The sequence below is a fragment of the Pelobates fuscus genome, chromosome 5, assembly GCF_036172605.1.
Source record: "Pelobates fuscus isolate aPelFus1 chromosome 5, aPelFus1.pri, whole genome shotgun sequence".
In the NCBI taxonomy this organism is placed as follows: domain Eukaryota; kingdom Metazoa; phylum Chordata; class Amphibia; order Anura; family Pelobatidae; genus Pelobates; species Pelobates fuscus.
This window is the reverse complement of record NC_086321.1, coordinates 212,289,900-212,305,112: the sequence shown is the minus strand read 5'-3', so window position 1 is coordinate 212,305,112 and position 15,213 is coordinate 212,289,900. Positions and strand designations below refer to the sequence as shown.

General features: G+C 38.9%; 1 protein-coding gene across 8 annotated transcripts in view; it reads left to right on the top strand.

The window, feature by feature from the left end:
• Positions 1–345: 345 nt before the first annotated feature.
• LOC134611297 (transducin-like enhancer protein 4) overlaps positions 346–15,213 on the top strand; it is a 107,856-nt gene continuing 92,988 nt past the window's right edge. For 4 of the 8 annotated variants that reach the window (XM_063455018.1, XM_063455017.1, XM_063455011.1 and 1 more), the window contains exons 1-4: positions 346–1,535; positions 4,154–4,251; positions 5,567–5,630; positions 5,802–5,846. In XM_063455018.1, coding sequence (XP_063311088.1) covers positions 1,491–1,535; positions 4,154–4,251; positions 5,567–5,630; positions 5,802–5,846 — 252 coding nt within the window. In that variant the 5' untranslated portion in view covers positions 346–1,490. The remainder of the gene's footprint in view (positions 1,536–4,153; positions 4,252–5,566; positions 5,631–5,801; positions 5,847–15,213) is intronic. The other 4 variants (XM_063455014.1, XM_063455012.1, XM_063455016.1 and 1 more) reach the window with 1 other exon arrangement.

Below are 15,213 nucleotides of genomic sequence, written 5' to 3'. Positions count from 1 at the left end.
GCCCTCGTTCCCCTCCTTGCCACACCGCCGGAGGCGGAGTTGCGAGACAGCTCTGTCTCTGATTGGTAGAACGCAGGAGGACAAAGAGGAGAAGAATGAATCGGATACGTCTTGACCCCACGTGGGGTTGAACCAGTGACAAGGGGTTCCTTCCCGCTCTCTCATTGGTCAGCAGGGAAATGATAGGCAGTCAGAAGAGAGTGGCGATTAACGTTCCTATGCTTTCTATTGGTTTGTCCAGAAAGCCCCCCCACCTCCCTGGCGTCCTTGGGCGGTCTCTAGTAGCGCGTTGGATTCTGGTTATGGTAGTTTCTCTTGGCCGTTGGCGAGCTGGAAAGAGAATGGCCCAGGCTACAAAGACCAACTACAACTCCCAGCAGGTCTTTGTGTTTTCCCTTCAATGTTGTGAATATGTATCAGAATGTTAATGATTTGCTGCTGCTAAATTTGGTCATAGAAGTCACCTACACAGAGCGTGTTGTTGGAGCTGCTGAGAAGCGGTAGCTTAGGGTTGTGTTTTTTTTTTTCTTTTCCTTCCTTCTTACATCGTCTTGAACGTTCTGTCTTCTTCCTCATCAAAGTGTGCGGCTTCCGAACGTTCGAAGAAGAGTTAAAAGAATCGAACGATCAAGGTTATTTCATCGAGGAATGGAAAGAAGGAAATGGGGAAGGAATGAAAATAAATAGACCACACTGGGATTTTAAGGGTTGCAAAGAGCAGACGAGGCAATAAAAAAACAACTCAAATAAAGAACAAATCTGCACGCTAAAACCTTCGAGATCTGGGGGATCGTTCACAGAGGAAAAAAAGGAAACCGATCTACACGGGAACAACTTATTGTTACAGTGTTTTATCCGGAAAAAGAAGATCGGGGAGACATATCTATGGTGGTTCCTGTTTTTTTCTTTCTTGTTCCATCCTACTCATCAGAAAGTTCTTTAAAAGCAGCCGCTTTGTTCTCCAGGAAGCCAAGTGTATTTTTTTTTCTTTTTTATTATTATTGAAACCTAATTCGTTTTTTATTTACTGGCTCTACTTGATTATTCCTGTTTCCTCGTGGGGGTATCCAGCTTGTGTTGATTTATATTTCCACCTCTTCCCTGTGACAGTGGCCACCCCCGGAGGGTAAGGGTGTCACGGAGCGTCACTGTGTGTAGACAATGAGAGTTCGATCGTGACTATCGATCGCGATCTGTGCCCTCTCCTCCCCCCCGTGGAATGTGGAAGGTTTCGGTCGGTGGATCAGAGATACCTTCGGGCTGAGCAGCAGCAGCGCCATTAGCATTACTATTAACAGGGGGACCCCGGGGGCAGCAGCGTTATTAGCTGGATCACAAGCTAAAACTCTTCCCACCCCCTCCTCTTCTCCACCTCCCTTTCCTTTACCCTGTTCACCAGGGGGATACCCCCCTCTCCTCTCACGTGGGCTCCTGCAATTAGTAAATGAACCTTCGTGCTCCTTGGAAGAGGTACCGAACAAGCGGCTTGGATGATTCGAGACTTGAGCAAGATGTATCCCCAGTCCAGGCACCCGGTGAGTAGACTGGGGGGTTGTGCAGACGGGGTGTGATTTCCACCTCTTACCCTTCCTTATAACATAGGGTGGGCAAATGTAAATACCCAGCTGTGGTAGAACTACAGCTCCATTGATGCTTTGCCAGCTAGGGATGTACCTCTTGGCCTCTCTGACTTAACCCTTATCTTTCCTGATCGTTGCATGGCTGTGGTAGGGAAAGGGTTTATTGCATGACCTCACCGCTCATATAGTAACCCTTTGCGCATCGGAGGGTTTTCCATTGCCCTGTTTTGTAATGCATTGCACACCCAGTTTGTGTATAACGAGTTAATACCCTTAACCCTATCAGCCCCTTCCATGCCATATCACAGTACGACCCGAAACCTCTCACACATTCCCTAATACACAGTGCTGTGAAGGAGACCTCCACCATGTCTTGTGTGCTCTGTTTCTTTGTTCCATCCTGTCATATTTTTAATGTGATACTGTGTTCACTCTCTCTCTTCACCCTACAGTGTGGTCCATTTTTGCATTCCTGACCCCTCCCCTAATGCTAAGCTTCTCTCATGTCCCTTCATATGTAGCTGCCTTGCAATTCCGCCTCTTACATGGTGGCATTAAACCCCCACCCCCTTAAGCTTTTTATTGTATTCAGAAGTCACAAGGAGAAAATTGTTTTTTTTCGTGGGGTTAAATATCTAATTTAAAATAATAAATTCCTGATGAATGTACACTATTGTTGTAGATGGGACAGTTGGTGCTTGTGCTGAAGAAGCCATTATTTCCCTAGATAAGTCTCCCCCACATTGAGTGAGCTGTATCATTTGATGATTGACACAACCCCCTTCCCCCCTTGGCTTGGACTGTGTGCTTCCCTCCTATGCTTATATTGGGCAGTTCTGTCCTCCCACCCCTCTATTTACCTTGCTTATCTTGGACTATGTGGTTTCCTTCTCACACATTGCACTGTGATGTCCTTTTTCCGTTTTTTCCTGTGATGGTAGCACCCTTTAACCCCATCTTTTGTGTGATGAATGGATTTATTTAGGTATTTTACATGAATGTTCTCAATCCTTTACGCCCAATACATGAGATATTGTATAGTGCCGTGGGCCATTTTGACACTTTTTGTACATATTTTTTATTTTAATTAATAATAAGAACAAAACAAATCTTAGTTTAACACCAAATTTCACTCTGCTGTGAATCATGTAGCTACAATACAGAGCTAGACCTATTCAAATTCATTGAGTGGACAGGTGAAATTCAACTCAACTGCTTTGTTTGGCTTATGAACCGCAGGAAATACAGTAAGCTTCATCCAAACAACTCAACCCAAGTGTTCAGCGTGACTCATCTACACTGTGAATTAATGGAATGCCTTGATTAGAATAATTAATAAAAAGCATTTTGAAGACTTAACAGAGGTGTCCTAACAAGTTTGGTCTCCTGGCATTTCTGGTCATTAACTTCATAATTGGAACATACAGTGATCCTTTAATACACTATTGTGTAGACTCTGAAGTAAGAAGCTGACAGAAGATTGACTTCCCTCCGCCCCAGTGACTGATCTTCTCTCTACAGAAAATGACCTTCCTAAAGAAAAATATGCTGTGGTGTTGTGGCCATTTTCTTGTAGGCACAGTGAAAACTAATCTGCAGAGTGGCTGAAATAAAAGAAACCAGCAGATCTCAGCCATATCTGGTTTTATATATAATTTTTTTTATTTTATTCTTCATTTAAAAAAAAGTACAGATCTTTTAATAGGACATTACATCAAGCAATAGGTACTGGTGCCAGATGAATCTCCGTTCTGTTTTGTGGAGCTCTTAATTTAAAAAAAAAAAAAAAAAGGGGGTTTTATTTTATTTTCCCGGTGTTAAGTACATTTTGGCATTGTAGACTTAATTTTATTATTATTATTTTTTTTTTTTAAACCTTTTTGTTTTATTTATTTTCTACAGGTTAGATGTCAGATAATGAATGCGTGAGCGCAGTAAGATTTAGGTTTATGGCTGGAGCTGGAAAGCTCAGTAACTGGTGGCAAATTACATATAAGGAATCCATGATAGCGAGGAAAAGAGGTTGCGCTATGCAATTTAACATTTTCTTTTATAGCTACCCTTTTATGTGGTAATATTATTTACATCTGACGATGCATTCTCTCTTTTCATGGAACGTCCTTTTAGCTTGTTCTTTATACTTATTTGCCAAACCATCCTTGATTTTACTCTGTATTGTATCACTTTTTTTCTTTCTTAACTGGCTTCAGTTTATATTCATCAGTGGCAATATAAAAACATAAAATTCTCACTTGTGTGGGATTCACTAGGAGCAAGTGAATTATGTCTCTCCCACATTAGAAGGCAAAACTGGAAAGTAAAAATCAATCAAGACTGAAAAACACCTGCTTTGTTACAGATGGCCTTTTATTCATTTATTGTATTGCCTGATTGGGAAACACTGCTTTTGTGTGTGTGTAAACTCTTTAGAATTTTTGGACTTTGGTTTTCGTGCAGGGATTATAATTTGTATTTATTTTAAATTTCTTTCTTTATGGGGCAAACCCACTCCTTACTGGCAAAATAAAACCTGCTACTGATACTTTCATAATTTAATATTCATTGTTTTTAAGGCTCCGCATCAGCCAGCTCAGCCCTTCAAATTCACCATATCCGAATCGTGTGATCGGATTAAGGAGGAGTTCCAGTTTTTACAGGCTCAGTACCACAGGTAATGCTGTTTACTTTAGCTGATCCGTATATTTGCTTAGCCCTTGTCTGTATTTTTTGTGTGTGTATGTGTACATAAGGCGTTAACTGTTGAAAGGGTTTGGCTTCTTCCTATAGGAAATGCAAGTTAAAACACCTTCAGCTCCTGAAAGCCAAATATGTAGCAGGGTATATCCATTATCTACAATTACAAGCATGTGCTTTTATAAACTGCTGAACTGTTACAACAATGGTACAAATGCAATGCTGAAGTTTACTTTAAGGTGATATCACCTCTGTGGATTGCCTCCTTCGGTGCTTAAGATCAGAGGTGAATGGTTTAAAATGCTTTCTGTATTATAAGGCGGCATGATTAAGTATTTCTTGGAAAATGGGGATTGGGGTAAAATGATATCCAGCTGAAAAAGAGAAACTTGCTTCGCATTACTGGAATACAATAACTGGAAACCATTTAGTGGTACATGACTTCATCTCCCAGTAACACAGAAAATTAAAGAGAACCATCGTCAGACAAGGGGTTACTCTAATCATACCATCTCTTGATTCTAATTCTGTTTACAATGCAGGATTACGCCTTTTAATCCCCTTTCATTTGAGCAACATGCAGTGCAAAACACTGCATCCGTGAATGGATTGAATAAATCCGCAAGTGCTATTTGTAAAACTGACTCTATATGGTTTGTGAAAAGTAGTGAGGTCTACTGAAAGCCAACATACAGTTTGCCAAATGGTAAATCTGACTGTGACAATAGGATTTCTTATGTTCTATTTGACTTTTGCTATTAATCTGAATTTACTAGCGTACACCTCTTATTCCATAGAGAATCTGGTGTAAAGGCATATACTGTATTTTTCTAAACCCATTTAAGAAAAATACTTGTGTGTGTATTATTATTATTATTATTATTACTGCATGTTAAAAGCAATCACTTTAGATACAAAATGCAAGTCAGTTTGTGTTACATTTCTAAAATTACTGGAGGAAGTGCAAGAGATGTCTTCTATGTAAAGCTTTAGGGGATCCAAGGGCCCTGCTTAAAACATTTAGCTAAAACATGAATCACCGCCTCTGCAATTGATTAGAACATCATACTGAGCAGGTAGAGGAAAGACTCTTATATGTGGCTTGTTTTTCAAATCTATAATTCAAAATGTCTGTAAGAAGGAAGCAGCAAGCCGTATTACATGCGTAATTTCACAGGAACATAAAAACAGCATAAATTCCATGTTATTGGTTGCAGAGGTCTGTTTGTCCTAGTAAAAGTGATAAGATGTAAAGATATATATTTTTTTTATTTTGTCATTGTTTTGCACAGCTTAAAGCTGGAATGTGAAAAGCTGGCCAGTGAGAAGACAGAAATGCAGCGGCATTATGTTATGGTAAGAAAATGTATTGAGAATTCAGTGTGTGGTTGTGTTTTTTTTTTTTTGTGTGTGTGTGTGTGTGTGTGTGTGTAAAATACTAGGCTTAGATTTATTGGGCTTGCTAGAGTATTGGTTAATATACTGGAGGGGCTAATTATTTTTTCTGTTTTTCTCACTTAATTTTAGTACTATGAGATGTCGTATGGCCTGAACATTGAGATGCATAAACAGGTAATGTTGCCTTCTCTGTCTCTCAATCTTAACTGTTGATGTGAAGTTGCCTTGTAAACGTGTAAATTGTATATTGAAGCACTTGATAGTAGGATGAATATGTCCATTTGCTGTTTATTTTGTGTGAGTGCCACTTTATATAGGGGGCCTATACGCTGTTCTTCGATAACAAGAGTTTAGTACATGACAAATTCTTCCAGTTAGAGTGTTGTGGTTTTTGTACATGCTTCTTTTACAGTTTTTTTTTTTATTTGACTTCTATCTTAATAAAGTTATTGGTCTTTTTACCTTTAAAACATATGGATTATTTAAATGATTGGTCTGTTATTTGTCCAAGATTGTTTTATAAGATGAAGGATGTGGGACTTTGACTATTTTTTTTTTTAAAGTTTATATAGGCACATGAAGGTTGTAATTTACACCTAAATCTCTGTATGAGCTACTTAATATCGGTTTTGTAATTTTGTTAAAAAGTACAATACATGGTTTGTAAAATTTGAAAAGTGCTGAAAATCAAAGCAATCATGCTCTGTTGCTAATTAGAAAAATGTAAGCGATAAATGACATTTTAATTCCAAACATTGAACAAACAATCATGTTAAGGGTTGCGTTTACACTTTAATGGGGATGCTGTATGTGTAATTATGATTGGAATGGAGGATTATCGTGGATTAAGTTTAATTAGAATATAATTTTCCATTACTGGCTTTTTTTTTTTTCATTGCTCAAATTAGTAATGTAAACAACACAGCCATACTTATGGACAGCATCATCTACTTGTGGCCCAAATGAATTCTTGCACCAGACCTGCTTAGTAATTATCAGTTTTTAATTGTTATACTAGCTCTAAATTTTCTATGTCACTGTCTACAGCCAGGGAATTAATTAGCCTCTTTATATAGATTAATGATTTAGGATTTAGTCTCTGTCCTGTATGTATTTATTCATGATGGATATATCATATTTTTTTTTCTGCATGTCTAGCTTTAAGAGTGTGATCATATGGTCATATCCTATCTTCTCCTGGTGCTCTAGGTTTCGCTTGGTTTTTAAGGCTTAAAAGAGAAGCCACATAATCTCCCTTCAACTCCAAAATTGATCTTTATACAGCCTTCCTAAATGCAGTCTTACACGGAATCCTGCAGGCTGTTTATCGCATTAAGAAGTAGAGACAGCCTTGCAAAACCACCTACTTACTATATTTTCTTCTAATCTCTGCTTCCTCCTCCTTTCACCAAAGCAGCGAGGGGGAGGGAGCCAAAAGGGGGATATATGTCTTTGTTTTCACCCACTAGACAGACGGCCATGGTTCCTTTGCCTCTCTTCCAGATGTACTTACACCATACCCTCCCAATAGAAAGCAGGTTATATTTTTGTGAAGTTGCCCTCGAGCATAAATGGACAGACTGCTACAGATCAGATAGATTTATTCCTCTTGGGGCTTAAGAGCAGGGATATTCACAGACCTTTGGGTAATATCTTAATTGCAGGAACCAATCTGAGGGTTTGTTTCCCTTCCATGTGTTTTTGAAGCCATCGATCAACCTTTCTCCAGGAAAGTGTTTAAAGGGCATGCTTGGCACAAATATGGCTTTTCTTTTCTGCTTTCCCCATAAAATATATATATATATATATATATATATATATTTTTCCTAGCTCAATTTAAATACACCGTTTTATTTTTCTTCTCCTTTCCTGTGTGAAATATTTATTTCACTGGAACAGAAAATGATGAGAATGTGATTGATGCAGAACTCTGACTTGGCAAATTGATTGCAGGATAAACACACTCACGGCTTTTAAATATGAGGGGTCGATGTTTCCATCCAAACCTCTTTATCTCCTGCTCCCCCATTTGTTTGGATGCTCATCATCACTCATCCAGTGTTGATTTTGATAGACTATTAAAGCGAAACCTATGGGGAATTTGTCATTCTGAAAGGAAAGCTAATGCAATTAGTACCAATTAAACTACATTTAGTAAATTGGATTTAATCTTAATTAAGCCTGTGTAATGTTGCCAATTTTTAACAATTATGTTTGAGAACATAATTAATTTAATTTTTTGTAACTGAGTAAATGGTGTTAGCCTAGATATAAAATACTTTTTTTTTTTTTTTTTTTTTAGTTTATTTATTTTTTGAGGAGGTGTGCAAGATTGCATGACACATAGTGAGGTGGCAATTTTAACAATTAAAGGGAAGTGCTCAACTGTTCTATTTTTGGTCTGTGTTAAAGGAAAATGCATGAAGAATCTTGGGTTAATGTTAAAGAGGGGAAGGCAGTGAACATTTAATATATTGTGTGTAACATGGCATGTATGACGAAGTAGAGTAGCAACACAAATCAGTACATTAAACCGTTAATGTGCCATGCATCAGATGTTAATACATAATTGCTCTCACTCACCAATTCTTGAGAGCTAAAGACACTACTCCACCTTTCAATTAACCCCTAGAAATGTAAATGTATTAATCACATGAGAATAAGAAAAAGTGATGCATGAAAATCAACTGTTGTCTGACACGGCACTGGAGGAGTTAAAGCGAAGCACGGAACCCTCTCGCCATGTAAATTTTATTGCTAGACCTGGGCAACAGCCATTTTGAAGTGCTGCTGAAATATTAATTGAGCAGACATGAAAGGGCTCGACAGTCTGATAGGATGTCATAATCGTAGCTGCTGCAGTCGATGGTAAATGATGATAAATGGCATTAGAATCCTTTTAGCAAACTGTAATAACTTCAAGAAGGGAAGCATTATGGATTTGCATTATATCTGATACCCTCTAGTACCAAGTGGATTGCCAATACTGCTTGTTTAGCATTTTCTAAGGGCAACAGGATATTGATTTTTGACTTACAAGGAATGGCTCTATTTTCACTATTGAAAAGTATTGCAGGTTGTTAAGAAGAAATTGACTTGAAGGGGGCTGACTGCTGCCCATCATGGAGCAAATAAAGCAGAACTGCCGAAGCATGGTGGAGCAGCAAGATGGGCCCTTAGCAATTTGTTGCTATTAATTTACCATGCTCGACAGCAAATCAATCGGCATCTACTTCATCTGCTGCAGAAAATGCTGTCCAGGGCAGATAAAAGGCCCTGCGTGTTACACTGAATAGACTGGATTTTCCAAAAGGAGGCTGAAGTTAATGTGTAAATAGGCAAAATCAAAGCCGTGGCTGTAGAAGAAGCTGTTTTTAATTAGGTTGGATATTTCCCCCCTCCTTTTCTTGAGCTATTTTAGAGAATAGCAAGGCATGAAAGATTTAAAGCACACAGAGGCATATGTGCATTGAATTGTAATGTATACCATATTTTGCAACCTGAAACCAGCTTGTGGTATTTTGTGTAATGGGTCTTGGATAAATATCTTCCAGAATAAATTAAAGGTCAGTCTATGTATATGTATGTATTTTTCTATAGGTGGTTTTTATTTTCTGACAAAGTTCAGTTTCATTGAATTTTTTTTTTTATTACCGGTATTATTTTTTTTTTTTTTAAATCCTGCATTAGTTTCTCTTGTTTATTTAGTCAAATTCTTAGTGATATAGACCTCTACAGGTTTTGTCATGTTATCCCACATTTCTCATTTAAGTTATTTTATGAAGGTGCAGAACATATTGTGGTATTCTTACAAGTGAAACCTTAAATACAATCGATCTGTTTCTTAATTCATAAGAGAACTATTGCTGGTGCTCTGTGCCTATTACTCTGCATGGCCAGGGAGTGTGCAGATGGTTTCACTTCTTCTGTTAGCACTTGTGAAAAACTCACTTCAGTATTTCCTGGAAAATAGGAGAAATGAAAACTGCTGCTGTTAGCTGTGGTCACTTATTATGTACAGAATAAAAAAAATAAAAAAAAATAAGTAATTATAAACTCTAACTATACCTTTTTCAGAAGAAAGCCCAGAATGTTTGCTCCCTGCAGACACACATGAGTGTCAACTGGTTCAAAAATGTTTTGACTCTAAGCAAGGTGATTACACTAGTGGACTCCTGGCAGTATAGCCACTCAAGCATACTGTAGTGGTTATGGTGTTTAGAATGCCCCTTTCAGATCTTGGAGTACATGAACAGTTTTTTGCTTACAGAACTCTTGTAACCATAGAGAAATCCTTAAATATATTTATCACCGCGCTTTTCAACTCTAAAAAATAAGACATGACAAACACAGACAAACATCTGTCATCACATAATAATTTAGAGGCTTTTTTAAAAAAATGTTTTTACCTGAATGAAATCAACCCACAGAATTAAGTCTGAATTACAACCAACCAACAATCATTGTCTTTTTTTTTTTTTTTTTTTTTTAACTGGCAGTTTGCTCATTGAGCAAGTGCAAATAGCAAGTAGTGATTATCTCGAAACAAGTTTGTAAGTGAGTACTTTACCAACTCCAGAGCTCAGCCATTGATATGCTGGCAACTTTCTTAGGTAAATATAATAGCTGTAATCTGCCTCTCTAATTGTTGAGCTCAAGGATGTAATATTGTCAAAAATTGTACGTTGAATTTCTTTATAAAATGAAAGACCATCCTCCTATTTGCACTCCTGACAGCATCTGCAATCTGTGTGTGGTTTTTATTTTATTTTTTATTTAATATTTTTACTTTTCTGTCTTCTGACATCCTGCTTAAAACCAGTTCTGGAAATTTTTAAGAGACCCAGACAAGAATGTTTACTGCATTTTGGTAAACCAAAGTATTACTCAGTGGCTTTAAGCCACATCCATTAAACTGTGCAGAAATGTGGTTTTGCAGTCTTCAGCAACCAAGCAAAACATGTTATGTCTTCAGAGCTTGGTTTCAGTTCCTGTATTTTTTTTTTTTCTCGTGTAAAGTGAGAATCTCTTTGACAGTCATATGGAAGATGTGCTTCTAGATGGTAACATTTTAATGCATTAGCCCAATGCTGTAACCAGTAGCCAATCCAGTTTCTGATAAGAAGGAGATTATAAAGAGTCACACTAAGTACCATTACTCTATTTTACTTAAGAGGTTATAGTGCAAAGATGCTCCATGATGCTGATTCGCCGCCTCTTAACCCCACACGCATGTAGGATCATCTCATTGGGCTGTCAGTCAGTAGATTGAGTACTCATTATTTTAAAATTTTTATTTTAAAAAAATGTATGCAATATTTTTGTGTCTGATCGCACACACATTGTGTGCAAGGCTTGGTTGTTTGAACATGTTGTCAAAGATCAGGCTGCCTAACTCTGAGACAACTTATCTCTCTAGCTTCCTGGTAAAGAAAAACCTAAATCTGTTTTTGAACAATATCTTTCATATTTGCTGACCGAAGTTTATTTAGGAATTTATGTCCCATCAAACTTATCTGGCCATGCCAGACTACAACTCCTATCGCCCTTAGAGATTCTTTCTTGTTTAACGGGATTGTGAGGCAACCACTTGCTAAACTCATTTTGTCAAAAATAAAAAGTGAATGGGCTTTGAGTGAAAGTAAAATCTGAGCATAAGGGCAACTTCACCGCCCAATTTTTATTTATTTTTTAATCCAAAAACCTTTTTAGTAGATAAACCACAGTGAAAACATGAACGGATTTTATACATTGGTGTGCATGTATATGTACATTCATACATGCATACACTGGGCTGTCAAAATAGTTTTTTATAAATATTTATAATATTTTGTGTCTGATCGCATACTCTTGGTGTGTGTGTGTGTGTGTGTGTGTGTATATTATATTTATATATATATATAATATATACACACACACACACACTTACATATATCTCTATCCACGTGGGTCCAGCAAGGACCGTCTTTAAGGGGAAAACGGGGCAGCTGCCCTGGGCCCAGTTACTCCTGGGGGGGCCTAAAGCAGCTGCCCCATGGGCCCACTGCTCCATCACTTTAGAGAGGCCCATGCAATTAGAGCCACCCGACAGGGGCCCGGTCGGTTGCTGTAGCCCTTTAAGAGCACGACCGGGGCCCTCTAGTGGATCCTGGGAGGAAGTGACAGCTGATCACTTCCTCCCAGCTTCATAAGAGAGTACCGCACGGGAGGAAGGAGGAGGCGGCAGCATGGAGAGAACAGGCAGGAATGAGCTGCTGCTCACACTCACTGCCATCAACCTCAGCCAGCATCACCAGGTTCAAGCTGTGAGATCCAGCAGTGGAGTGAGGCTCTGGCTGATTGTGTGCAGATATTGTATGTAGATGACTTTGCTCTGTGTCCCTATGCTAAGATCTAAGTTCATATATAATCTGGTTGAATGGTTGCAGCTCAGAGAGTTTATGGAAACTTATTTGGGAGCCACCCTACTCTCTGCTTTTGCCATGCCTCCCCACTCTCTGCTTCTGCCCTGTGTCCCCTCCCCCATTCTCTGCTTCTGCCCTGTGTCCCCTCCCCCATTCTCTGCTTCTGCCCTGTGTCCCCTCCCCCACTCTCTGCTTCTGTCCTGTGTCCCTTTCCCCCACTCTCTGCTTCTGTCCTGTGTCCCTTTCCCCCACTCTCTGCTTCTGTCCTGTGTCCCTTTCCCCCACTCTCTGCTTCTGTCCTGTGTCCCTTTCCCCCACTCTCTGCTTCTGTCCTGTGTCCCTTTCCCCCACTCTCTGCTTCTGTCCTGTGTCCCTTTCCCCCACTCTCTGCTTCTGCCCTGTGTCCCCTTCCCCCACTCTCTGCTTCTGCCCTGTGTCCCCTTCCCCCACTCTCTGCTTCTGCCCTGTGTCCCCTTCCCCCACTCTCTGCTTCTGCCCTGTGTCCCCTTCCCCCACTCTCTGCTTCTGCCCTGTGTCCCTCCCCCCCCCCCTCTCTGCTCTTGCCCTGTGTCCCCTCCCTCCACTTTCTGCTTCTGTCCTGTGTCCCTCCCTCCAATTTCTGCTTTGGCTCTGCTGTAAACATAAAAAAACCTCACAGTCCCCTTGAGGACTAAAACGTTGACACAAATGAGGTGTATTTATATTGCATAATAAAAAAATTTTGAAAATCATCTACAGAGTCTTGTGAGTGCACATTTCTTGGATTATATATATTTATATACAAAATATATGCTTGGCACTCCACCAACAAAAATGATGATTCCATGCCTGGGTGCAAAAAAACACGTTGGTTATATACAAAAATAAAGAAATAGGCTGCACTCTCAGGTCTCACAAAGGAACACTGGTGCTTTAATGTAAATCAAATAAAAAATAGTTGCTGTGTACAAAAATCAATCAACGTTACTTGCACTCCTGGATTTAGAATATGGATGCCTGGTGCTGGTCAGGCACAAAATATTTTTTTAATGTCATAAATTAAAAGTTATATTTTATTACTACTTTAATGAAGTCCTTGGAGTGTGGTCATTTTCATATATATAACTGATAGACGTTTAGACACGTTCGTTAGACACCAATCGTGTGTGTAAACATCTCTCAATTCAGTGCAACACTGTGAATGTGCAAAAACAACACCGTGCTGGTGCTCAAACAGAGTGTAAGTGTAGTGTCCGAACATAGAGTGAGAAGAGGAGGGGGTCCATTTAAAGTCCCATAAGAGTCAAAATAGTGTGTTGTCTGATAATAGACAAATAATAGATTATTATAATAATAATAATACTCCTCACTTATTGACCGGGTTCCATTCTTATGACCCGGTTGTCTAGCGAATTGGTTGGTAAGTGAGGAGTTAAGGGATTCCCTGCTCTGGTGCGCTTGTCTATGTTCGAGGTAATTTCCCCCGAACATAGACAAACGTACCAGAGCAGGGAATCCCTCTAATTCCCATGATGGCTTGCACTTACCGCCCCGCTAGAGAGCTGGTCGTAAGTGCTAACCATCGTAAAACCGGAAGGTTGAAAAATGAGCACCACCTGTAATAGACAAATACAATATAATAGTAACATTTATAAAATACATACTACTCGTCCTCTTGTTGTGGTAGTTTTTCTTCTCTTAAAATACCGCGCTTAAAGGTGCCTGTATGACATCGTTGGTATAATTCAACGTTGGATTGCACCAAGGCACTGTATTTGGAAATTATGGACTTAATTGTGAGTGCCAAGCTGTGTCTGTCTGTGTGTGTGTGTGTGTGTGTGTGTGTGTGTATATATGTATATGTGTGTATGTATATATTATTTTTATTTTATTTATCTTTTTTAAGCAAATCTGCAAGATATACAGCTCAACAGCAACATATACTTTCTATCCATCTGCAAGCTTATCTGCACTCATGTCGCTTTAACCCCTGTATCACAACTCAACTTTGAATTCTATCTGTCATTTTTGCTCAGAAATACTTTAGACTTTAGAAAGGGAGGTTCTTGCAAGGCAGGTGAGCAATGGCCTGCCTCGTGAGTTTAGCTCCACTGAGCTAAACAAACCAGGAAGTAACAGGATTGGTTGTCTGCTTGAAAGCTAGGTTACTTTATAAAAATGACAGTTTTCATTAGGATCTGTACTTTATTCATAAAATTGAGAGAGAAAAAAGAGGACACATTTAAAGCACTTCAGTAAGATGGAGTACTTTAGGGGTTAGGAGAGTCCTTTTAAGGGGATTGTGTGACTTCAAAATTAAAGGAACACTCCACATCCATAAAGCACTTGAGCTTTTTGAAGTGCTTTTTTTTTTGTGGGAGGAGTATTTCATTATACAGACAGTTTATAAAAGTGCTTATTTTCTATGATAAATTGGCACGTTTATAATTATTTGATTTAAATACCCACTAGCTATCTACCAGGCATCCAAAGAGGTTTTTTTCCTGCTTCCATTGGCTTACCTTATTTGAGGACTTCTACCGCCCCTCTTCATATCTCCAACTCAGACCTCAGATCAGAGTGTTGTGAAGTGTGAGTGCATTTGTGGAGGGAGAAAGCTTTAGAGGCTTCTCAATGCGAAGCCTTTGAGCTAATTCCAAATGTAGAGACTGTTAATTTCCTTCAGAGAAAAAAGGGGAAGGCTTGCAAAGGCCGTAGTTCATCTTTTAATGTAAACCCCTAATGAATACATGCATGGAAAAAGCTTGCATGTATTCATTGGGCGTATATCTACTAAATCACTTCTATGTGTGTGTGTGTGTGTGTGTGTGTGTGTGTGTGTATGTGTATATATATATATATATATATATATATATATATATTTTTTTTTTTTTTTTTTTTTTTTTTTTTTTTACCATTTGGGCAGTGGAGTGTCTGATTAACTTGGCTCTTCTATGTCTGCTTGTTACCACAGTTCCACCACGATGGCTGTATTCTATGTGAAGTAAAGTACTAGGGCAGTGATGGCTAACCTTTGGCATTGCAGCTGTTATATACAATGTTTCCGATGATTCTTAGCCACTGGATGCATTGTGAAAAGCTAGCTTTTGCTGAAATAGGGAATCCATTACCGAGTACACAATGTTATAGATTGGGGA